This window comes from Erythranthe guttata, chromosome 8 (genome assembly GCF_056151865.1).
Source record: "Erythranthe guttata isolate IM_541 chromosome 8, IM_541, whole genome shotgun sequence".
Lineage (NCBI taxonomy): Eukaryota > Viridiplantae > Streptophyta > Magnoliopsida > Lamiales > Phrymaceae > Erythranthe > Erythranthe guttata.
Window position 1 is genome coordinate 1,714,314 of NC_142540.1, and position 23,706 is coordinate 1,738,019.

Here is a 23,706-nt window from a genome sequence, read left to right on the forward strand (position 1 = left end):
TTTGGTGTCATCACTATTTGCTTTTCTTTCTTTATGTAGTGTCCATCTCAGGGTTATAATTGGAATTATCCTTTTCTTTTTCTTTTTTATTTCTACAATATTCTGCAAATTTCTATTTTCTATTTTCTATATTATTAATAACACTTAAACCTCTCTAAATCAACACAATCGGGACTAGAGAAACTCTATTAATTGAGCGAATTATTAAATTATCGGGTTATTAATTTAATATATTTTCACCGAGTCGGGACCGAGAGAAACTATTATTTAATTGAGGTTATTAATTTATTTAGTATTAATTACAGAAGTTTTACAATTTACAAAACCCCTCCAAAAAACCTCAATTTTCAAACCGCAAATTGGTTCCGTAATCGACCTACCCAATGCTTATTACACATGAGTCGAAATTACATCAAAAAATCGAAGCCCAACATTTCTTCAAGCTTGATTTCGAATTTTCGAATTTTTTTTTTCTTTTGCTATTTGCAGTTTTGGGGGTTTTTTAATATTTGTAAAAAAATTTGGGTGTTTTGTTACAAACCGCGAATAACAATTTTGTGACAGCAAATAGCATTTCATTTTTTTTTACCGTACTATGTTTTAATATAGCAAATTTAAACTTTTGCATTTTACTTTTTACCTAGTTGTCTTGGGACTGGTGCAAAAGTTTGTACTACTGAAGCTTTTGTTAAGGAATCTAGCAGACATCTATGGAGAATGGTGGAGATACCTAGGAGTTATAAAATTTATTTCTTCTTATTTTTTTCAAAGTGTAAAAAATGTTATTTCTAGGTGTAAACGACTCGATAAAAGCTCGAACTCGAACTCGGGTTATTCGACAAAATGTTAAAGGAAAATACTGTTACATATAAATAGAGTGATCAAGAACCAAAACAAGTCCATGCTGACACTGCATAAATAGGCCTCTCATGCCAACAAATCATCAAACTCCCTTTCTGACTAAGTACCTTAAAACCACCAAGTCTACAACCCTCCACCATTTCTCGGGCCTCATCCATCGTCTCGTACCACAAACGGACGGGCCTAAAGCCCGCTTTTGTAAACCTGAAAGCCCATTTAACATACCTCTCATGCCTCTCCTCCCTCTCCAATCCTTCCCCAGCCACAATATCCTCGATTTCCTGTCCAAACATCTCCTCCAACCTCGTACGATCCGTGCAGGAGAATCCACTAAACTTCACATCTATCCAATCGAACAGCGCGCTGTAAAAATGCAACCCTTCCACAAAACGGTCCGCTAAACGGGTCGAATTATGATCTGACTCTTGCTCCACTAGCAACACCACTTTTGGCCTGATGGACCTAATCATTTCAAGAAACTCTGTCATTCGCTTGCATTCTTTTACTTGGTTTATTTTTTTATTGTTGTTATTATGCAGCCCAAAACGAGCATCGACACGATCGTCCTCGGCTAGTAGGGCGTGGAGGCCCAAGATCGAAGTCAATGCTATTGCTTCGTCAGAGTTGACTTTGAGCATGTCCAAAGTCAACTCTCTGAGCTTAGCGTTTACGATGTTGAACTCGATTTGCATGATGTTCAAAGTCTTGGCCTCTTTCACAAGCCTACCCTGTAATCTCTCTTGGGCTTCCTTGCTCAAACCGACGAAAGTGAACTTCAAACGAGGAGGCCCGTCAGGCCCATTTGCTACGCCCCGGATAAACGGGGCCCACAGCTTAGGGTCGCCCGACCCCAGATCGATAATATGGATCACCTGCTCGCCCGACATTGCCTGGATCAATGTCCGGTTTATAATCACGTACGCAAAGCTCAAAAAAGAGAACGATCGAAGAAAAACGGATCTAGCACGATCCATATCAAAACTAACCAGGCCCAGCCCACCGTTGTTTAGGGCTTTGTAGAGGCCCGGCCAACGCTTAACCAGGCGGGCGGCCAGGGCGGAGGCAAACCTGGCGGCCAACCTCTGCATGGAGTCGCCGGAGACGGAGGCCAGCTCGGAGATCCGGCGGAGGCAGGTGTCAGCATGACGGAGGTTGCCGGAGGAGGCGTGGTTGGCGCATGTTAGCAAGAGCTGGATTAGTTCGACGCTCCTTTCTTGGGGCTTTAGGCCATCGTTCGGTGAGGGAGATGGTGATGATAAATTTAGGGATAAGGTGACATCAGGCTTTTGTGATGGAGATGCAGAACTCATAATCAAGAATCTCTGGTAATGGAATTATGTTTAAGGAGAGAGAAAGATGTCAGATAATAATTAGTATGAAAAGGGATCTTGAATTTGTAAGAGGGGAAGTCGAGAAGATGGCGAATTTAGATTTGGAAGGACTGGAAATCTCCAAAAGGGTGCTACCAAATTTCTGATTTTTTAAATGATTTTACGAAATCGACATTTCTGGATTCTTTCATTGTCATGATGCCAGAATTTTATTACAATAACAAAGATTAGTGCCAACTAACAGTTAATCCTATCATGCGTTTCGTATAAATATGTAAAACTTTTGTCTGTGTCTATCGAGACAAACCACAAGAACCAAAGGCAAAGAACAAATAATGAAATATTAATAAACATTTGCAGACATTAAATTTACCGTCCTCTCTGCCCGCCATAGTGACTATACAAATCCTGGACAATGAAACAAGTAAAAATTAATCTGAAATTTGAAAATCGAATGCAAAACTGTCTAGTTTAAACCGATTCCTAACGATTTTTTTAATAAACAAACTGTAATGTTTCTGGCACCAGGTAAAACTCCGTACCTGTAATTCCGCCACTCACAAAGGCAAACGAGGTTAACATTACCACGATATATCTATCTCGACTTTGCAAAATCTTTTGTCCTAATTTAGCTTAATGACATGCTGCTAAATGTCGTTAACTGCTGTCTTCTCTGGTTCGGATTTTCCTACAAGACACGAGAAAAGGCACGATTGCAATAACAGGCTAAAAATTGTATACATTCGGTGCATCGAAACCAACTGGACTGTTCAATATAGCATCGACATATTCTTCAGTTGCATACAACTGGATTCGAAACCAATAATCGACACTAAATCTAAATCACTACATGGTATACAATGCACAACCAAATTAGTACAAAGGAATTTTTTTTCCATTTAAAAGTAGCAAAATCAAACCCTTAAATTAACTGTAAATAATAGAAGAATGAAACTTTATGCTGCTGCTAATTTTCTGCAGATCAAACCCTAAAAAATGAAGCAATTGATACCAATTTTCTGCAGATCATACCCACTATACCATGATTCAATCAACATACACTGTGACAAAATACAAATTCAAAAATAAATTGAGAATAACATAAATTTTTACACATGTATGAAAATCAACTTGATCTGAGCAGGAAAGAATAAATTGAGAATATTCCGTTACCAACGAAAGGGGGAAGAAAAAAAAGATGGAAGTAAAAGGGAGGATAGATCGGAAACCTTCGGTATGGGAGGGATAGGAAAGGAATATTCCGTTACGGAAGGAAAAGCCTTTCCCATCGCTCCCAACCCGAGCGCTTCCGACGACTCGTCTCTCCCTTTTCAACTTCCCATCCGCCACCATCGCCGCCGCCGCCGCCGTCCGTCGGAGATTCGGATATAGATCTCCACATAATTTCTTCGATTGGAGATTAGTTGGTAGTGTTTGGATGAGAAGATAACATTTTTCCCAAGTGTAAATTACAATCACGTCCCTAAGATAAATGTAATTACCAAAAGAGTCCCTTTATTTGGATAAATTACGTCCGATCCTCTAAAGTTTGTAAATTTCTTATATCTACCCCTTTAAAAGGGTATTAATATAAAAAATCCACAAATTGAAGGGATGAATGTAAATTATAAAACAATGAGAGGCTTTTCATAAATAGACCCTTCTTCCAAAATGCAATTGGCATTTAAACATTTTTCCATGAAAAAACGCAATTTATTTCAAGAAATCAAGGAATAAGAAAAACATTGCATTTCTACAAACATTCATGACAACTCTATTATGTAACACAAATTTTTCGTGTTTGCAAAATCAAGAAACACGAAAATTTATTTCAATGAAATTTTATTGAATTAAAATAATAAATACTCCAGAATACTATATATTAAGATTACGTGTGACAAAATTCTAATTTTAATGTGAAAAAATCAGAATTAATATCAAATAAATTAATGTTAATTTTAATTTCAGAACAATTCTTTAAACCTTGAGAAATGTAAAAATGTACAAACAAAAAATTGCAAGTTATAAAAATACCTCTTTACCCTAAAAGAAATATATAAAAAAAAAAAAAAATATGACTAAATTGTAAAGTTTGTAAACTTAAAATACCTAATCATAATTTTCCCCGGTGTCTAAACTCAAATTACATTTAAAGTATTGGAGCTAATTGTAAATTATAGAAACTATTAACTAAAAGTTATTAAAACCCTAATATGACATCATTAAACCACCTGAAGATTTGGAGAAGTAAACTAGATAGATAGATGATGATTCACGCCGTTGCAATTCCGTTCCAGCCGGTTCCGGTACCCGCGACATTGTCCCGGCGTTCCGACTGTGTTTTGCCCGTTTCCCAACGTTCGGTTTTGTTACCGAATCCGGAACGGAGAGTGCCGTTCCCGTTCCGTTACGGCGCCGTTCAGCATGGTGAATCAAAGAAGAAGCAAATTGCAAAAGCTTTCACCCGACCCTATGAGGTTTAAAAAAAAAATATTTTTTTTTCGATGTTTGATGCATTACTCATGTTTTTATATAATACTCTAAATTTGGTAGGTAAGTTTTTTTTTTGTGGTTGGTTTAGTTTTGAGTTTAGTGAAAAAACAAATGTAATCTAGAATTAGTTTAGTCGATTTTTTTTATTTTTTTGTAATGAAGGAACACGCAGCCAATCATATATTTTAGCCAATTTGTGTTAGGATTTGTGTTTATGGGTTACTTGAATATGAAATGAAGTTTGTTATATGTTTATTTTCAGGATATTGTAGCCGCTGACATAATCAATCCAGACAATGTAGATGTGGATTTTGATTCGATTGGAGGATTGGATGAGTTTAAAAAAGAATTGTACGAACTCGTTATTCTTCCGCTACGAAGACCCGAGCTATTTTCTCACGGTAAGCTTGTCACTCCACAAAGGGGCATTTTGCTTTACGGTCCGCCGGGCACCGGTAAGACTATGCTTGCCAAAGCAATCGCTAAAGAATCCGGTGCCGTTTTCATCAATCTTCGAATCTCCAGTTTGAAGTCCCAATGGCTCGGTGAATCGGAGAAACAAGGTCCCCTTCTCTCTCTCTCTCTCTCTCTCTCTCTCTCTCTCTCTCTCTCTCTCTCTCTCTCTCTCTCTCTCTCTCTCTCTCTCTCTCTCTCTCTCTCTCTCTCTCTCTCTCTCTCTCTGATGGTTTTATATATATATTGAATGTGCAGTGGCTGCGGTGTTCAGCTTGGCTCACAAACGACAACCGAGTATTATATTTATCGACGAAGCGGAGAGCTTTTTGGGGCAGCGCAAATCTGACGACCAGGACGTAAATAATGCCATGAAGACTATATTTATGTCTATGTGGGATGGTTTCAACACAGACAGTACGTGTTTTTTCTATTAATCTCTCGGTTGTAACGTTGTTTGTTTCTTTTTTCGGTTTTCTATTCTACGTGAAAAGGGCATTTCTGTTAATAATTTATCGAGGTTCTACCCCTACGGTATATGTTTTTGAATGCAGAAAATTCTCGTGTAATGGTACTTGCTTGTACTAATCGCCCGTCGGATCTCGACGAAGCAATACTTAGACGTTTGCCTCGGTCGTTTGAGATTGGGATGCCTGATTTGAAGGCTAGGGTCGCGATACTGAAGACGATATTAAAGGGTGAGAAAGTTGACCACGGCATTGACCACGACTACATATGTGGTTTGTGCGACGGTTACTCCGGTTCGGATATTTTCGAGCTCTGCAAAAAAGCTGTGTACTTACCGATTCGGGACTTTCTCGATGATGAGAAAGCTGGAAAACCATCTGATAATGTTAGTAGCTCTCTCTCTCCCTCCTACAAATTAAAAAAAAAATGCATCATTAGGGAAAATTACGACCATCCTGAGTTATGGTCAAATTACGAATTAACCCCTTATGTTTTGGTAATTACAATCACCCCACTCAACTATGTATTATTTTATGAAAAGACTTATTTGGAGGTAAATTTTTTGATGCTAATTCGGTAAACCGAACCGAAATTTCGGTTACGCCAACATTTCATACCGTTTACCGGACTGAATATACGATTTAGTTCGTTAAATAACCAAATCACATAAAATTTATGTAAAAATATTTAAAAGGATTGCTGTAATTAACCAAATAAGGTTTTTTTTTTTTGTTTTTTTTTCTTAATTTGACCTCTTTATTATTAATTGATTTATTATATATATATTTGTTTCAGGGGGTAAGGCCATTGTCACAGTTAGATTTGGAGAAGGCAATTGCTACAACCACTAACACAATTGTAGCTGCTGCTCAATACACCAAGAAACGAAATTCAAACTTACAGTCTCTTTATCCTTAGTTTTCATCTACCGGCTCGTAACTAGGGGCGATTTCGGTATATAAGAAAAACTCCATTTTTCGGAACAATTTTTTGCATTCCAAATTTCGAAATATGAATTTTCGGATTGATTGATAATAATAGATCAGTCCACAATTTTTTTATCTTGCTTGTTGGTCTAAACTTAACTGATATTATTATGCAATCCTAACGGTTGACGTATTTTTTACTATCTCGGTTTCATATTAAGTAGGGTAAATTACGAAAAAAAACCCCTGAACTTAAGCTAAATAACGAAAAACACGCCCTAAACTATCTGAGTTTCGTATTTTTTTGATATTTATTTCAAGAAGACTAGGTCAAAAAGCCTAATCGTTTGCTGCAACAAAAGCAAGTATTACAGGCAGCGGAAGAAACGAGCGATTGTGGGAAAAACAAGACAGCGTCGTCGGAGTACTACTGTCCGTACTTGCCGATGAATGAGTATCAATTCATCATTGTGCTGCAGGCAGTGCTGATATTGATTTAATTCCGGTTCATGATAATTACTTGTGGGGTCCATTATGGAACCTAGATGATGATGTTCGAAATGGATATTGAATACTAGAAAAAGAATACAAAAATTTTTAAAGCTGGAAAAAAAATGAAAAATATTGGCCCATGCAGGTCTCGAACCTGCGACCTTCGCGTTATTAGCACGACGCTCTAACCAACTGAGCTAATGGGCCAGTTTTGATATAAAGTATCCAACTAACTTAATATATACGTTAACTTTTGTAGACTATTCAAATAAAATTATTAAAAAAGAAAATATGTTTAAATTTTCCGTAGTATACCACTAATTTTAGATGCCATTAAAATAGTATTATATACAATAAAAGGACAATTGTAATAATAGTTATTATTATTGATTGAAAAAACAAAGCTGGGCCTGACAAATTGAACGGTAATGCTGACTGATCATAAAAGGGGGCCCACTTCGTCTATTCTCCGATGATGATGCGCCGGCATATATTTTTTCCCATGTGAAGTAAAAGCCCACTTGTTATTTCTCTTGTCATATCACAAAATTTATAATCATCAAATTAATGTGCCCACCCTCTTATTTCTTTCTTTTTTTCTTTCACTCACTTGATATTTCATCAATTTTATTTAATTTTTTTGTTCTATGATAAGTCAATTCATCATCACCCCCACATCTAAATGGTTAAAAGTAATCCTTAATTTTCTACTACAAAAGTGTGTATCTATTTATTTTCTTTACTTAATTAGTATGATGGAATGTTCATAACTTCATATTAGTTCAATTGATGTTACATTTGGTATGTATACATGTGTATTGATATTGATATAATGAAATGTTAAATGACGTGTTTCAATTTTACTAATACTGTTTTGATCAATTTTCTAGTCTGATTTTGGCAGAATTTGAAATAAGGAAACTATTTAGTCGGTTGAGTTAGCTTTCTGTTCCACTTTGATCAGTTAGATTAACAATATTAAGCATGAATGAGTTAAGTTTTGAATCTTAGATAACCTAAAATATTAAAGTTGTACATGAGCATATTAATGTTCATCGACTCATTCATATTATTCTCTTTCTGCATCCATTTTTTGTGACTCAAGTTGTATAAGAAAATTAACTTAAAGAACTACAGGTTCCGTGTTTTGAATTTTGCCAAATTCAGCCTCCAAAATGGGCAAACTCGTTTTTTTAAATCGAAACGGTATTTTTCAAACTGAAACGACATTTATCACATCCCATTAGTGATATCTAATTTTATTCTATATTATATTTATAAAGTAAATTTTTTCAAAACAAAAATATAAGACCACCCTTTGACAATTATGCAATTTGGTGTGTGTATATATATATATATATATATATATATATATATATATATATATATATATATATATATATATATATATATATATATATATATATATATATATATATATATATATATATATATATATATATATATATATATATTACACTGCATAGCATAATTTGAGGGAAAAAAATATTAGTTTTTACATTGCATGTGTTTGAGGGAGAACAATGATTTGTAACAAAATATTTTACTTCATTCTCATTATTTTGAAATGAAAGACACGTGTGTGTATATATATTCATGAATATGAATTATAAAAGTGGGCAAATAATGTAACATTGGCTTGAGTGGACAAGAAATTAACAACTAGTGTAGATAGAAACGGACATCACAGTTGAGATGTTGTGGTTTGTCAATGTCATTCAACGTACCTTTTCATTAGAAAGTCGAAAACCCTAACTCTACTCTTTTCACGACTTTTCTTCTTCATCGTTCCATTTTATCTATCGGGATTTTTTGGTTTATTCAAACGGTCTATGATCAGATGCTACATCCGGTGAAAAGCACCGAGTAATCCTGCACGTATAAATCTATACAAATAACTACTGTTAAGCACACTTACACATGTGCGTGTGTGTTATATTATGTGCTTATGGCATCTACAAAACCTATATTCAAACCTAAACTATCTGAAGTTTGGTGTATATAATTGGGTTTGGGCCCAATAAGGCATAATTAATTTTTGTTCTTTTATTTACGATCTCTGACTTGCGCGTTGGAAGATAATGATTAGACAAAACCTAATTTTAGCACTGTTTAATAATTTTTAAATGGACTTTTTTCTTTATAATTATACAACATCAAACACGGGACAACGACTCCCGGCATTCTTTATCGTCACCAGTCGTAAGCTACTTAGTCAATTTACGAGCGGCATAAGATATATATATACCTATTTTTACATGAAAAATCATATTTCCAAGATTAATTAATTAATTAATTAATTACCCATACTTTTTCACTTCGAAAATCTAATGAAAAATCCACCCAATCTGGATGGATCATCATCGCCAAACGAATCACATATAAAAAGAAAAGATTTTTGAGCCACTGAACAGCCAACACGTGGCTTCCATTGTAAGATTGGTTACGGGTGTCTGATAATTCCTGATGGACACTACAATCCACCACCACGCGCCAAATCACAGCGTCACCGCCAACCACAAGCATAATTGCCCGCGCGTGCATTCCACGATCCACATTCCACACGCTTTTGTTACAGTGGTTAAAAAGATGAATCTTGCCCACAATTTATAGTCCCATGGAGAAAAAACAGCAACCCTAAAAAAGTTTTTTTTTTTTCATTTCTGATCTGCTTCACATGATAAATCCCAAACTTTCTTCTTACCGTCAATCCAAGAACAAGTAGAAATCCACACACACACACACACACACACAGAAGGTGTATACTTCTTGAATTCTATATATAGAAAAAAAAATTGTTTTTTTTTTCTTTTTCTAGGGTTTCAAGATTGTATCTCTTTTTTTTTTAAAAGAAAATTCTGGGTGCAATTTTTAGGGAAAGGATATATATACTCAGAGAGAGAGAGAGAGAGAGAGAGAGAGAGAGAGAGAGAGAGAGAGAGAGAGAGAGAGAGAGAGAGAGAGAGAGAGAGAGAGAGAGAGAGATGGGGAGGGGGAGAGTGGAGCTGAAGAGAATAGAGAACAAGATAAATAGGCAGGTTACATTTGCAAAGAGAAGAAATGGTCTACTCAAAAAAGCTTATGAGCTGTCCGTACTTTGTGATGCTGAGGTGGCTCTTATCATCTTCTCTAACCGCGGCAAGCTCTATGAGTTCTGCAGCTCCTCCAAGTATACATCTCTCTCTCTCTCTCTCTCTCTCTCTCTCTCTCTCTCTCTCTCTCTCTCTCTCTCTCTCTCTCTCTCTCTCTCTCTCTCTCTCTCTCTCTCTCTCTCTCTCTCTCTCTCTCTCTCTCTCTCTCTCTCTCTCTCTCTCTCTCTCTCTCTCTCTCTCTCTCTCTCTCTGTTTATATATGTATGTGGAATTTCAATTTGCAAGTTTTAATTTCTTAAATGTTTCTTGCTTCAAGAGATCTTATGTTTTCGATCATCGCCTAATTAGAATCGGTTGCTACAAATTAGGTTAATTTCTTGAATATATAATATATATATATGCTGACTTTTGTGATGAACTGAAGTAAGGAACTGGTTGTATGGTCAAGAAAGATCCTTTTCTTTTTTTTTTCTTTTTTTTTTTAATTATTATTTGTTTAATTTTAATTTGTTTTGGAAATCCAGTTAATTGATCTCTTGTACAATTGGTGTACCTTGTTTAATTAATTAATTAATTATATTGACAGAGAGTACTGGAGATCTCTGGTATTTTTCTGAATTCAACACATTATTTTTCAGTTTTCAACTTTTTCTTTCTTTAACTGGTTTTAAGCCTGATCTATGCTTTTTTTTCTAATTTCCATTTTATAAATTTTCTAGTATTAATTAAATGATTATTAATTAAGTTCACTTTTTTAATAGGATGCAATCACAGGGCATTTCATTACCTGATCATACATATATATTTTTTTAATAAGAATAATTGTATTTCAATTCTAGTATATATACTCTTTCATTTGAAATTACACTTAAATATCGATGGAAATTTAATTGTATGAGAATTCTCTAGTCGCACATTATTTATTCGGGATGAATCGATCACGTAGTTAGTTAGTGCAGGAAACATCTTGCTCCGATCCCCAATCGCAGAATTCAATAAATCGGAAAAAAACAATATTTTAATTAAGTTTGCAATTAGAACATTTAATATATAAATGTTATTGACTTTAATTAATTTTGTGCAGCATGCTAAAGACACTTGAAAGGTACCAAAAGTGCAGTTATGGTTCATTAGAGGTCAATCATCCTGGCAAAGATATTGAGGTACTGTAATTCATGATTTTAATGATTTAATTTTCTCCAAAAAAATATTAAAAATTAATAATAATAAGATTGATTAATATCATTTGAGCCAAATAAAATTCAAATAAGATGATTTTTTCTTTTAATAATTAGTTTGGATTAATTTTGTCTTGCAGCAAAGCAGCTACAGAGAATACCTAAAACTAAAATCCAAGTACGAGTCTCTCCAACGTTATCAGAGGTACTTCATTTTCGTCTCTCGATCTATTTAATTAATTCCGATGTATGATTAATAAATAAATAAAATGCTATTTAATTCGAATAGTTAATTTTTGGAAAACTATAATAAACATTTATTTTCAGACAACTTCTCGGTGATGATTTGGGACCTCTGAACATAAACGACCTCGAGCACATCGAACTTCAATTGGAGTCATCGTTGAAGCACATTCGGTCTACAAGGGTACGTACGTACGTAAATATGCGTATATATACTCGTATCGAACTTCTTCACCTTTTAATTGTTTGTATCGAACTCGATCCCTTTCGTCTCCAATTTTAAATACTTGTTTTATTTACGTTATGTTCAGACACAGGTTATGCTTGATCAACTTTCTGATCTTCAATCAAAGGTATATTTATATATATTAACATATATATATGTATCTGCATTAATTCAAAATATATATAACAATTAAATATAAATATAATTTATTGTTTTTTGTGACCAAAATAAAAGGAGAAGTTAATGGTGGATGCTAATAAGGCTTTGGAAAGAAAGGTAGCTAGGGTTAATTATCAATATTTTATTTATATATTTTTTATTTTGTGATATTTGTTTATTTGTAATTAATTATTGGGATTAATAAATATGTGACAGCTAGAAGAAATATATGCTGCAAATCAAATGCAGCAATCCTGGGGGGAGCAAAGCAATGCATACAGCCATCATCATCAGCATGCTCAATCTCAGGGCTTTTTTCAGCCGTTGGATTGCAACTCCACTCTTCAGATTGGGTAAATTAATTAATAAATATTAAAAAAAAATTGCATTATTTATATTATTAATTACATGAATAATAATTAAATTTAATTGAAAAAATAAACAGATATGGTGAGCCAGTGAGTTCAAGCCAGATGACAACACAAGTAACTGATGTCCAAAATGTGAATGGAATGGTACCTGGTTGGATGCTTTGAATTTTATTTTATTTTCCATTAATAATTAAATAAAAAAAACATTTATATATATATATATATATATATATATATTATAATATATAAATATTGTAATATTGAAGGGTCTGCTTCCAAATATGAATCTAATTAATAATGGGGAGTGGGAGAAGAGAGAAGTGTATTTTGTTTTGGAGTGTATGTAATGTAATATGTATGTTTTGACTTTTCAGATTTTGTAATATTCAGACAACAGATAAAAGTCCCACATCGGACTTTTTGTTTTCTTTTGCTAAATATTTGTTATATATATAAACAATATTGAATAGGCCCGATTCATTTGGGCCGGGCTGCGTTATTTAAACTTGCAAATAATGGGCTTGGTATACACGAATTGGATGCTAGAATTTTTTTTACTTGTGGTTAATAATTTATTTGGGTAAATTTCAAATACACTAAAAATGATTTTTTAGTATTAATATGATATTTGACTATTTTTTTTTAAATAAAATAAATTTTCAAGAATCTATTGTTTTTGAAAATTCTTATAATTATTATGATAATTTTTTTTAATTATATTTGAAGTAATTATTAATATTAATATTGATTATGAAAATACGTTGTTAGAAATAAAATTATATGTTATTAATATTTATGTAATCTAATAAAGTATTTAAGCGTAATTTTGTATTTTGAGTGTATTAGTAAATAAACAAATAAGATCTTTGATTAAAAAAAAAAAAAAGTGGATGGAAGTACTTTAAAAACAACTTAACAGATTCCTAACAACTTATTTTCTTAAACATAATTGTATCTTGAATTTTATTGTTATTTTGGATGAGATGGTCAATTTACATTGATAGATTGAAATAATTTGGAAAGATTATATTCTATTTTTATGCCTAAAATAATTTCTCAAAAACACAAATATTAGTGTGCTAGCCACAAAGCATGACAAATAGTTTCTATAATTAGACCAAACCCCTAAATAGTAAAGTGATGCCTTATTTAGCCAATCAGCAGCTTAGATCATGAAATTAGCCACTATCCACGTCATTCATTATCTCTAATAAAATACAATATCCTAATAATTAAATAATGATTATGAGAATATTGACTGTCTAGGGCCAGCATTCTTCTGAGGGGCACTTTCGTCATTTAAAAAAAGCACTATAGGATTTTAATTTAATAATTGCCTCCTTTCAAAAAAATATTTTTAATTCTTCGTATTTGATTTAAATAATTAAGGTTATTTTAGTCTTTTTTTACTGTGTTAACCCCGTCCTAAAACCGGGAAACCTACATTGTTAAGGATTCATAGGCCATTAGTTTCGTGGTACTATAAACTACTCCCTCCTTCCCTTAATATTTGTCACTTTTGCCATTTTTTCATATTTCAAATTATTTGTCATTTTACTATTCCAATGAATAATTAATTGCATTTTTTCAATTTTGCCCTTTCTTACTCATAATTAATTGAAATATAATTATTTAAAAATCAATTAATGGCATGGGCATTTTAGTGATTTACTATACTTTTTGTTACTATCTATGCATATTTATTGAGTTTCTTAATATGTGTGCAACTAACAAAAGTGACAACTATTGAGGGAAGGAGGGAGTAATATTTAATCCTAATTTTAATTAATCCTAATATTTAATCCTAGTTATGCATGGTCCCCATGATTCTCACTTGGGGTAATTACTTTTGTGATTAAGTGAAAAAAATTATAAAATAATTAATGACACTTGGTTCAAGTGTCAAATTGGACCACTGGGGCAATAGATAAAAACAATTAGGTTTACCAGCTCAAGCTGTACGAAATTGAAATACTATATAATTTAATTTCACAATTACCTAAGACGAAAACGAGTTAATTATATTCGTTCCTTCTTTATAATTTCTCTTTTTCGTTAAACGAATGGACCACTAATCCAATTGTGTAAAAAAAAACACAAGGACGAAATTACTTTAGTGTGTCATGCGGCTCTTGAGTGAAGCGTTTAGTTAAAGCGTCCATTTTTTACCTAATCAGTGACGGAGCCAGCATAGAATCGGGGGTCATCGCCCCCTTTCGAAAAGAAATTAAGTCACGTATAAATGTGTGCTCTTCTACTTGACGACAACACTTCAAATAATCTTCAATAATATATGAATATATATATATATATATATATATATATATATATATATATATATATATATATATATATATATATATATATATATATATATACTTCACCAATGAACAGCAAGTAATAATTAGATTAATTTGGGTCACAATCAGAAAATAAAACTAATGTACTATGGCTAGTGAAATATCACTTCAAGGCCCAGTTCCCCAATTACACGTGTCAAACTTCTACAGCTCCAGGAAATAGTAAGATGTGGAGAATAAACGGTCTACGTAGATTAATTACATAAACATATATTTAATTAATTAATTTTTTAATTAATATTTTTGGTACTACTTCAGCTTATTGTATGTCGAAATTTTATATTGTATTAAGTAGTAATTAACTCGATTATTTACCGTTTGAATATTTTTATTTTAGGACAACCAATTTTTTTTTTTTTTTTGAATTGTTATGACAACCAATTAAAATAGTTTATTTAATTCTACCTTTGGCCGCGACAGATATTATTTTTCACCGAATTTCAGCCACATAAAAAAATACTAAAAAATATAAAAAAATGGCGCCGTCGCCACAACTATAAGAAGAATACAAATTAAGAATTGACTATTATAAATTTATAATACCTAATTAATAATTAGTAATTAATAAATAAGTTGAATGTGGAATGGATTAGGGACCTACTTTTGTTGCCTTTAGTTCGTCGAACGTACGAATTGTCGAATTATTACAAAAATAAACAGTGGCCGAAAACAAAAACACCAACGACTACAGTACTACGCCACCTTTGAACCAATCAGCATTTGACAGCATACCCCCCTCCCCACCCACCCACCCCCTGATTCACATATATTTATGTACACACATATATAATATATATATATATACACTACAAAAACACAAAGAGAGAAAAGAACATATGCTTTTTAATTAACAGACACATATATATCACTCGAAACTTCACCAACAAAGAAGGAACCACCATCTACACTTATCATTTCTTGTTCTTCTGTCTCTGTGTGTGTGTGTGTGTGTTTTCTCATGTGAAGACACAAAACAGAACCCTAATTTCATTTCCAAGATTTTAGGGTTTTGTTACCGGCCACAAATATATATATATATATGTATACATACATATAGAAGCAAAAGATTTCAAATTTTTGATTTCTTGATATAAGTAGTAGTAGTAATGGGTCGAGGTAGGGTTGAGTTGAAGCGGATCGAGAACAAGATAAGCAGACAAGTGACGTTTTCGAAGAGGAGGTCTGGTTTGTCTAAAAAGGCTAAAGAGATCTCTGTGCTTTGTGATGCTGAGGTTGCTTTGATTGTTTTTTCCACCAAAGGCAAGCTCTTTGAGTTTTCTTCTGATTCTAGGTCTGTAATTTCCATCTCTCTCTCTCTCTCTCTCTCTCTCTCTCTCTCTCTCTCACATGATCAAGAACATCAATTTTTTTTTTATAAAGATTAATGAGGGGAATTTTATGTGGCGACCTTGTTTTAGTGAAAAAGCTTGAGTCTTTGGTTTTTCTTTCCTGCTTCAAATGAAATGTTTTTTTTATTTTTTTTATTTTATGGTGCTTTATACTTAAGAGTTATGCTATTTTTTTAAATCTTGTATTGAACATATGAATTGATGTTATGAATTTGTCCTTAATAATTAGTTTGTGTGTACCTATTAGTGTAGACTAATAGACTATATATATATATATATATATATATATATATATATATATATATATATATATATATATATATATATGGACCAAGTTGGTGACTTAGGTGGTGTTTGCAAATGATTATTTAAAAGCAGAAGTTGTGATTGTGATTTAAGTTAGTTTTAAGTGCTTATTTCTAAAAGTTTGGGGTGTTTGCAAATATTTCGTAAAATGAACTAAAATTGAAAAGGCAGGATTAGGGGTGCTTTTAAAAAAATAGCTTAAAGCAGATTATTTTAAGAGAAGCAAAAGCAAAAATTGATATTACAAACACCTAAAAACAGATTATAAGCAAAAAAAAAACCGCATAATCACTATCAAAAAGCATTTGCAAACACCACCTTAGTTTTTGCTTGAGGGAACAGTTTCAAAAGTGGACATTAAAATAAATATATAAAAGAAATAAAAAAATAAAAATAAAAACCCTTTGATCTTTGGAGATGTATAAAAGCAGTTTGTATTTGTTCAACAAATTGATAATTTGAGAGTTTAATTTGAGTATGAATTAATTCAATTTTTTTTGGGTTTGTGAATCGGGTGACCAAAGTGAATCCTGTCGGAATTCATAAAGACTTGATTTTTATTTTTGGGTTTTTATTATTCCTCTTTTTAATGCAGTGATGACTCATCATTTGTATGTGCTTAGAGATTTTCTTCATTCAGTAGAAATAAATGTCATTTATGTTATTATATATTATATATAAATATATAGTAATAATAATAATAACAATATCCCTCAGAACTAATGTCTGAGAAGAGTAGCAAATGCATAGCTAGTTCAGTTAGTGGTTACGTTTTAGTAGCGTTTATCGAACGTGTCAAATGGATCGACGGTTCCTTTTCCCACGCGTTCCTACGCATGTATTTATTTATTTTTGTTTTGGATTTTATCTTTGATATTTCAGCATGGGAAGAATTCTTGAAAGATATGAACAATCCACCTACTCTCAGAAAAAAATCGGCACCAATTACGAACCCAAGGTTTGCATAAACTCGTACTTTTAGATCATATTCGTTCAACAATGATCGAGGAGGATGCTCGTTTACCTAATTGGTTCTTTGGTTTATTACAATGTAGGAAAATCTGTCCCTTGAATACCCAAAACTCGTCGCTCGTATTGAACTTCTACAAAGAAATATTAGGTAGTACCGAAGTTTCTAGAATTAGTATTCTTTTCAATTTTCGTATTTGTAAGTCGAACTCTTCGAAGTAGCGTATTTTTCTATGAATTAATTGTGTATTATTTGTAGGAACTATGAGGGAGAGGAACTGGACCCACTCAACTTGAGAGAGCTTCAGAGTTTGGAGCAACAGCTCGACACCGCTCTTAAGCGAATTCGAACGAAGAAGGTAATTAATTAATTTACCTAATAAAAAGTCTTTTTTCGTTAAGTGTTATAAAGTTGCTTATTTAGCATATCATATTCGTAATGGATCTTTCTTATGTTACTCGAAAAAAAAAACAGAATCAAGTCATGCACGAGTCCGTTTCTCAGCTTCAGAAAAAGGTAACTCCGATCCTATTATTCTTGTCGTATGATTTCATTTTGCAATACGCGGGAATCGAATTATTTTAGATATTGAATTTATTTTTTTATTATGTCCATTAATCTTGCAATTTTTGCAGTTATATGTATGTGACTGTGTGTATAAATTAAATGTTTAAAAAGCTACCTAGTTTGATTTTTGATTTTAACTACAATTATGACATATGATTGATTGTAAGAATATGAGAATCTGACATGTGATTCTTGAAATTCATGACAGGAGAGATCACTGCAGGATCAGAACAACATATTAGCAAAGCAGGTAATGTTAAATTTAAATTTAAATTAGATTATTTTCCTTCCTTTATAATAATTTATTTTGAAAAAAATAATCTATTTTAAAAAATAAAAAAAAAAATGTGGAAACAGGTGAAGGAAAAGGAGAAGCAGGAGCAAATTGGGGAGATCACACAGCAGGAACATAGGATTCCTTCCTTAACTATTGGGTACCGTTTCTTCTGTTACTTTTTCGATTTATATTCGTTATCTGATAATTTATCGAATCTTAATTTTAGCTGTAATCCTGTTGTAGCAACTAATTTTTCGAATTTTTGCAGTGGCGGGTGCCAGCAAGAAGAAGAGGATGGCAATCGTACTCGTCTGAAAGAATCTCACGCCGTCATTCCACCGTGGCTCCTCCCCAGATGATGAAAACTCCGGTGACGAGTTTATTATCCTACGTATTACAGTTGAATAATTGGTATTTTGTATTGTAAAATCTTGGGAATGCAGAAATTAGTACGTTTTTGCACAGGTAAAAAAAATACTGGGAGCTGATTTAATTTATACAAGGCTAGTATTGTACATAAGTATTTACCAGAATTAAGAATGTCAGGCTGGTATTTGTACAAGGTTTAATTTACAGACAGTACATACTTATTTTCCTACAATTGACTAACAAATGCTTTAATATTTTTAAATTGCGACGAGAAGAAAACGAAAATCGAAACAATGGGTGAAACTTGGCCGAAGCTGAATTCAAGCACCAAACTCAGTCTCGTTGTAGCTGTGGATGTGATCCCCACCGTTGATCATATGCTCCCTACATAATCGGAAAATAATCAAGATTCGTTTATCACTGCAATAATAACTGCATAACAATATATAAAAGCAAAAAAAAAATCCCACTTTATTACTACCTTAATCTTTCACAAAGCCGAGCCAAAGCATCCGATCCAGTTCTCGAGGCAACATCCTCAATTTCCGACGCATTCGAAAGATTCAAATTATTCGCTAATGTAAACTCACACAGCTCCTTCAACGAGTAAGCATCCGTTAGTACGGCCGAATGGCCGCCTCCAGCAGCTAACTTCCTTACTTCCCCAACACACCTACCCGAAAAAAGAAGCTTCCGTTAAAAAAAATAATTAAAAAAAAAAAAAAGTTAATTTATAATTTATATACACAAAAAAACATACCAATCAACCGGAGAAGGATACCACGCATAAGTAGACTTCTCGTTAGCTGCCTGGCCATAGCTATTATAACCCCACCCGTATATTCTCCCTTCCTTGGTGCAAATTAGTGTGTGAGAATGACCACAGGTAACTAACTGCACACCGTTCGGAATCACCAAAACGGGTATATTCCGAAGCATCGGGTCGGATCCGGATCCATTTGCTCTACAAGAAAAGAATCCAGTTTGTGGGCCCAGACCCAACTGCCCCGACTGACTTCCGCCCCACCCATATAGAGCTCCTTTTTCAGTCAAAGCACATGTGTGCACACCACCACATGCCACCTCTTTTATAACTATACCGTCGAGAGCAACCACACGCCTAGGCAAAATCTCTTTATCGCCCGATTGAAGCGAACAGTGACCGAGTTGACCGGAGCTCCCGAGTCCCCACGTATAGCTGCATGCAGTAGATTTTGAAATAATCAAAGCTGTGAGGTATGAGTTTTTTTTTTTTTTTTCGGTCAAGATTTTCGGTGCAGTTTGACTTACACTTCGCCGTCATCCGATACAGCTGCAGTGTGGTACTCTCCGCATGACACCTGGATAATTTTCACGAGCTCGGGCGATTCGTCGAGGAATCGAGCGTACCCTTTAATAAGACGGGCCCGCTGAAGGCCTTCGCAGGTAATACCTCTGCCGAGCTGGCCATACTCGTTATAGCCTGATTTTACCATATCGGTGACAAATTACTAATTAATTGATAAATAAATAAATAAACAAAATTCGAGTATATTGAGTTTCGGCAAACATTACCCCATGCTTGTAGCAAACCGTCTTCTGACAGAGCAACTACATGAACGGCCCCACACGAGACTTGCCGAACGACCTGGAATTAGCGGGAACACGTAATAAAAGAATCATCATAATCGTACGAGAACACAAATTACGCACATTACGATTTACCATAAGTTCAAGGTATATATATCAAGTGAAGCATCCTAAATGTATCCTAAATGTGAAAGAGAGATCGATACCGTGTTCTCGGTGAATGCTCCCCAATATAAGCGCGGATAATTAGAACCCTAATAAAAACACCAAAATTAAATATCTCATAACATTAAATTAAACACGGAGAAACCAAAAAAGAAAAAAACGATTCATTCTTAATCGGTACTTGAGATACCTGATTCTGCCCCCAAACCCATAATCTCCTCGTCGATATCGATCCATCGTTCTCACGGGATTCTGCAATGGCTGCAGTGCAGTGGGCCCCACAAGAAACAGAGATCACGAATTCGGACTGTAACCGCTTCACTTTCTTCGGGTATTTTTTGCCCCTCTCAGCACCATCACCAAGCTGCCCATATTCATTTGCCCCTGTATTCAAAGTTTCAAACACGTGGAAAACATTTCTCAAAACCCTTTTCCATTCAATTTACAGAAATGCCATCATCAAATCAACAAAGAGGAACATAATTGAGATTGAAATAGAGGAGGAAGAACAATTTTTTTTTTTAAATAATATAAAAACAATACCCCATGTGAAGAGCGAGCCATCGGAGGCGACGGCAGCGGTGTGTTCGCGCCCGCAAGCTATATCAAGCCACCGCAAGTTCCCGCCGGCGGCGGGACAACCGAAGAGGTCGGTCGGCAGCTGCCTCGGGATACGCAAATTACCATCTTTACCCCTACGACCCGTTTGACCCGAGTGATTGTAGCCCCACGAGTATATCACGCTCTTCGTCCGGATGCTCGCCCGTTTGGGTTCCCCCAATATCTCGTCAATCTCCATTTCTGCTAAACCAATTATCAATAAATTTATCACAACAGATAACCGGAGAGAAAAATTGAGGGGTGGGCTGGTTGGAATTTGATTGCTTATCGTATCAATTTTAAGGAAGAGTAGTAGTTAATTATAGTCGTTGCCCTAGGAGGAGGAATTTAGGTTGATTATCAGGCGAAAAATTAGGGTGTCAATTGCTCCGAAGAGCTTGGGGGAAACGACGAACCAGGCGCGTGTCCAGATTCTGCCACCTCCGCAGATATTTTCGGACACAGTAAATAAATATTTATAATTTGACCCCTAAGGTAAGGCCAAATTATAGAAAGCCCCTCATGTTTCGGTAATTACAATCACTTATCAGCTATGAATTTTCTTACTGGTCCACCTTATAGTGTCAAATTTTCTTCTAAATTATGAGTAATATTCTTCAATTTGTACCAGTTTAACCTCATTCAAGCTCCACATTATACAACAAGAAGATCATAAAATGCGTCTATTGACTTAATATCAGATTGTGGTGCATTTGAAACAAAGTTTTTTGACAAAACGAGTACAAACTAAAAGATTATATCGACTTTGAAAACATAAAAATAAATATAGTTGTACTTACCAAACAAAAGAAGTTTTTTGTAATTTGACGTTACCTCAGTAAGGAAGCCATAATTTTCAAATAATAGAAAGTGTGCCAAAAAGTAAGAAACACAACGTGTGATTTGACACTATTGCCCCTAACGCGTGGTTGGTCGCTTAAGAAGATTCCGTTCACACCTACACAGTGTGCGCGGTGCGCCAAAGTCAACCATTGGGTGATCGAGTAAAAAGCTTTCATGCGTTTGAGCTCTCTCAACAACTTTCAGATTTCCAGGTTAGCTTTTACCCTTCTTAAATTCAAAACCCTAATCTGAAAATTTCTGCTTATTGGATATATTTCTCACACCTGTTCAATTTCATTAATTCGTATAATTTTTTATTGATTCTACTCTGTTTCTTGGATCCTGCGCTTGTTTTTATCATTCGAATCGTCGAAAACCACTGAACCCATCTCATAAAACATGTTTCTTTAATCTGTCTGGGTTAGAATTTTCGGATCATCTTATTTATTATTTTTTTTAATTATATTATTCGTGGATTTTATTGTTAGATTAAATTTAAAATCCGCAATGAGTAGCAGCAGTGGGAAGAAACTCATTCAAATTGATGTCACCGCCGACACAGTTTGCCCGTGGTGCTTCGTCGGTAAAAAGAATCTCGACAAAGCCATAGCTCAATCCGACACTAAATACGATTTCCAGGTCCAAATTTTACATCCTTTCAATCGTACCGTTTTCGGGTTTTCCATCGGAATGTTTTGTGTCTGAATTCTTCGAGTTGCAGATCAAATGGCATCCGTATATGCTAAACCCTACCGCGCCAAAGGAAGGCGTGGTTAAGAAGGACTATTACCTTAATAGGTTCGGGCCTCGATCGATTCAAATGGAAGCTCGAATGACCGAGGTTCTTGTTTTTTATCCTTTTGCCTTAAAATAGTTAAAAGGAATCAAAAAACCGCATCGTAATTATTGCTGCGCGGTATATGTAGTTTAGTATCGTGTTTTGATTTTGCAGATGTTTAAGGGTCTTGGCATGGATTACGACACTTCCGGGCTTACGTAAGTTAGATTGTAGTAGTCGAATTAATAATAAATTAATAAGAATCGGCAAATTGCTTATTTTTGTCGGATAATGCAGTGGAAATACTCTGGATAGCCATCGGCTGATATATTTTGCCGGGACGCAAGGGCTCGATAAGCAGCATAAGCTTGCTGAAGAGCTTTGCCTCGGCTACTTCACTCAGGGGAAGTATATAGGTGACAGGTCAGCGAGTAACTAACTAGAGATGGTTTTTTTTTCTTCTTTTTTTCGATTAGCTATTACTCGATTGATTTCTATCGTATTCGTGTTTTTGCATCCGAAGGGTATTTCTGGTAGAAGCTGCCAAAAAGGTCGGAGTAGAAGGAGCAGCTGAGTTTCTTGAAAATCCCAACAACGGGTTGAAGGAGGTATATATAGCATTCGGCCATTTCTTGAAATTACACGAGTATCTTGATTATTTTCCGTGACGAATCCAACTTTTTTTTGCTTTCGTTTTAAGGTTAACGAGGATCTGAAAAAACATTCGGCACAAATTAGTGGAGTCCCGCATTATGTGGTGAGTCATGCTTTGATTTAATCGAGCACGTGCATGTTCGAATTAGCTTTTAATCGTATCATGCACAATAGATGATATTAATTATACAATGAAATATATGACGCAGATAAACGGGAAGTATCAGCTGAGCGGTGGTCAACCACCTGAGAGCTTCCTAAAATATTTTAAAGCTGCCGCGAGTGATTAGTACCTTATGCGATTCTCCGAGAAAAAAAGACCGATTCCTTTTCTTGCTGTAATAATATTGTGTTTGACTGGTTTGAAATTCTCTGTGTGTGGTCTTTATTCCTATGTTCATGAATTTCTCACTAATAGCAAACAAATAAAACATGGTGATCAATGTATGTGTTTGCTGCTACAATATATGTATACCTAATTACAATCTTGTACTGCTGTTGTTGTTTCGATTAGAACAGAGGTTCGTCGACTTCAGTTACTCCGAAGCTACTCAATATAAAACTTTCGTCACTATTAAGACTAGG

General features: G+C 34.3%; 6 protein-coding genes and 1 non-coding gene across 7 annotated transcripts; 4 read left to right on the forward strand and 3 right to left on the reverse strand.

The window, feature by feature from the left end:
- Positions 1 to 791: 791 nt before the first annotated feature.
- Positions 792 to 3,613, reverse strand: LOC105971597 (scarecrow-like protein 3). Its single transcript, XM_088821542.1, has 3 exons — positions 3,366 to 3,613; positions 2,735 to 2,880; positions 792 to 2,600 (listed from the first exon to the last, which is right to left on the reverse strand). Exon 3 carries the CDS (start codon positions 2,169 to 2,171, stop codon positions 882 to 884), a length of 1,290 nt encoding a protein of 429 aa, XP_088677668.1. The 5' UTR covers positions 2,172 to 2,600; positions 2,735 to 2,880; positions 3,366 to 3,613; the 3' UTR covers positions 792 to 881.
- Positions 3,614 to 4,377: 764 nt separating this feature from the next.
- LOC105971612 (uncharacterized) lies at positions 4,378 to 6,732 on the forward strand. Its single transcript, XM_088821547.1, has 5 exons — positions 4,378 to 4,669; positions 4,948 to 5,248; positions 5,397 to 5,555; positions 5,693 to 5,991; positions 6,402 to 6,732. Exons 1-5 carry the CDS (start codon positions 4,457 to 4,459, stop codon positions 6,522 to 6,524), a joined length of 1,095 nt encoding a protein of 364 aa, XP_088677673.1. The 5' UTR covers positions 4,378 to 4,456; the 3' UTR covers positions 6,525 to 6,732.
- Positions 6,733 to 7,157: 425 nt separating this feature from the next.
- On the reverse strand, positions 7,158 to 7,231 carry TRNAI-AAU (transfer RNA isoleucine (anticodon AAU)). Its single transcript has one exon. It is a non-coding gene; the product is annotated as a tRNA-Ile (tRNA).
- A 2,745-nt stretch (positions 7,232 to 9,976) lies between these two features.
- On the forward strand, positions 9,977 to 12,741 carry LOC148768286 (K-box region and MADS-box transcription factor family protein). Its single transcript, XM_088821548.1, has 8 exons — positions 9,977 to 10,214; positions 11,222 to 11,300; positions 11,456 to 11,520; positions 11,643 to 11,742; positions 11,870 to 11,911; positions 12,019 to 12,060; positions 12,160 to 12,296; positions 12,389 to 12,741. Exons 1-8 carry the CDS (start codon positions 10,030 to 10,032, stop codon positions 12,477 to 12,479), a joined length of 741 nt encoding a protein of 246 aa, XP_088677674.1. The 5' UTR covers positions 9,977 to 10,029; the 3' UTR covers positions 12,480 to 12,741.
- Positions 12,742 to 15,374: 2,633 nt separating this feature from the next.
- LOC105974696 (agamous-like MADS-box protein FUL-L) lies at positions 15,375 to 18,744 on the forward strand. The gene is made up of 8 exons (XM_088821549.1): positions 15,375 to 15,965; positions 17,212 to 17,287; positions 17,385 to 17,449; positions 17,558 to 17,657; positions 17,774 to 17,815; positions 18,075 to 18,116; positions 18,224 to 18,300; positions 18,412 to 18,744. Exons 1-8 carry the CDS (start codon positions 15,781 to 15,783, stop codon positions 18,500 to 18,502), a joined length of 678 nt encoding a protein of 225 aa, XP_088677675.1. The 5' UTR covers positions 15,375 to 15,780; the 3' UTR covers positions 18,503 to 18,744.
- Positions 18,598 to 21,293, reverse strand: LOC105971588 (Regulator of chromosome condensation (RCC1) family protein). Its single transcript, XM_012996444.2, has 8 exons — positions 20,790 to 21,293; positions 20,437 to 20,630; positions 20,288 to 20,335; positions 20,067 to 20,139; positions 19,803 to 19,974; positions 19,273 to 19,710; positions 18,994 to 19,185; positions 18,598 to 18,896 (listed from the first exon to the last, which is right to left on the reverse strand). Exons 1-8 carry the CDS (start codon positions 21,043 to 21,045, stop codon positions 18,833 to 18,835), a joined length of 1,437 nt encoding a protein of 478 aa, XP_012851898.2. The 5' UTR covers positions 21,046 to 21,293; the 3' UTR covers positions 18,598 to 18,832.
- A 453-nt stretch (positions 21,294 to 21,746) lies between these two features.
- Positions 21,747 to 23,617, forward strand: LOC105971623 (Thioredoxin superfamily protein). The gene is made up of 8 exons (XM_012996479.2): positions 21,747 to 21,901; positions 22,178 to 22,328; positions 22,411 to 22,530; positions 22,642 to 22,685; positions 22,765 to 22,890; positions 22,991 to 23,075; positions 23,168 to 23,224; positions 23,331 to 23,617. Exons 1-8 carry the CDS (start codon positions 21,864 to 21,866, stop codon positions 23,409 to 23,411), a joined length of 702 nt encoding a protein of 233 aa, XP_012851933.2. The 5' UTR covers positions 21,747 to 21,863; the 3' UTR covers positions 23,412 to 23,617.
- The last annotated feature ends 89 nt before the right edge of the window (positions 23,618 to 23,706 follow it).

What these genes read in the sequence shown, in the direction of transcription:
- LOC105971597 (XM_088821542.1), bottom strand. Translation starts at nt 2,171, where the DNA reads ATGAGTTCTGCATCTCCATCACAAAAGCCTGATGTCACCTTATCCCTA.
- LOC105971612 (XM_088821547.1), top strand. Translation starts at nt 4,457, where the DNA reads ATGATGATTCACGCCGTTGCAATTCCGTTCCAGCCGGTTCCGGTACCC. An exon ending in CGGTGAATCGGAGAAACAAG is followed by an intron (nt 5,249 to 5,396) that starts GTCCCCTTCTCT and finishes TTGAATGTGCAG; the next exon opens with TGGCTGCGGTGTTCAGCTTG. An exon ending in CTGGAAAACCATCTGATAAT is followed by an intron (nt 5,992 to 6,401) that starts GTTAGTAGCTCT and finishes TATTTGTTTCAG; the next exon opens with GGGGTAAGGCCATTGTCACA.
- LOC148768286 (XM_088821548.1), top strand. Translation starts at nt 10,030, where the DNA reads ATGGGGAGGGGGAGAGTGGAGCTGAAGAGAATAGAGAACAAGATAAAT. An exon ending in TTTCTGATCTTCAATCAAAG is followed by an intron (nt 11,912 to 12,018) that starts GTATATTTATAT and finishes CCAAAATAAAAG; the next exon opens with GAGAAGTTAATGGTGGATGC. An exon ending in AACTCCACTCTTCAGATTGG is followed by an intron (nt 12,297 to 12,388) that starts GTAAATTAATTA and finishes AAAAATAAACAG; the next exon opens with ATATGGTGAGCCAGTGAGTT.
- LOC105974696 (XM_088821549.1), top strand. Translation starts at nt 15,781, where the DNA reads ATGGGTCGAGGTAGGGTTGAGTTGAAGCGGATCGAGAACAAGATAAGC. An exon ending in TTTCTCAGCTTCAGAAAAAG is followed by an intron (nt 17,816 to 18,074) that starts GTAACTCCGATC and finishes AATTCATGACAG; the next exon opens with GAGAGATCACTGCAGGATCA. An exon ending in ACAACATATTAGCAAAGCAG is followed by an intron (nt 18,117 to 18,223) that starts GTAATGTTAAAT and finishes ATGTGGAAACAG; the next exon opens with GTGAAGGAAAAGGAGAAGCA.
- LOC105971588 (XM_012996444.2), bottom strand. Translation starts at nt 21,045, where the DNA reads ATGGAGATTGACGAGATATTGGGGGAACCCAAACGGGCGAGCATCCGG. An exon ending in GAGCATTCACCGAGAACACG is followed by an intron (nt 20,140 to 20,287) that starts GTATCGATCTCT and finishes CGCTAATTCCAG; the next exon opens with GTCGTTCGGCAAGTCTCGTG. An exon ending in TATCCTTCTCCGGTTGATTG is followed by an intron (nt 19,186 to 19,272) that starts GTATGTTTTTTT and finishes TTTTTCGGGTAG; the next exon opens with GTGTGTTGGGGAAGTAAGGA.
- LOC105971623 (XM_012996479.2), top strand. Translation starts at nt 21,864, where the DNA reads ATGCGTTTGAGCTCTCTCAACAACTTTCAGATTTCCAG. An exon ending in ACACTAAATACGATTTCCAG is followed by an intron (nt 22,329 to 22,410) that starts GTCCAAATTTTA and finishes TTCGAGTTGCAG; the next exon opens with ATCAAATGGCATCCGTATAT. An exon ending in GGGAAGTATATAGGTGACAG is followed by an intron (nt 22,891 to 22,990) that starts GTCAGCGAGTAA and finishes TTGCATCCGAAG; the next exon opens with GGTATTTCTGGTAGAAGCTG.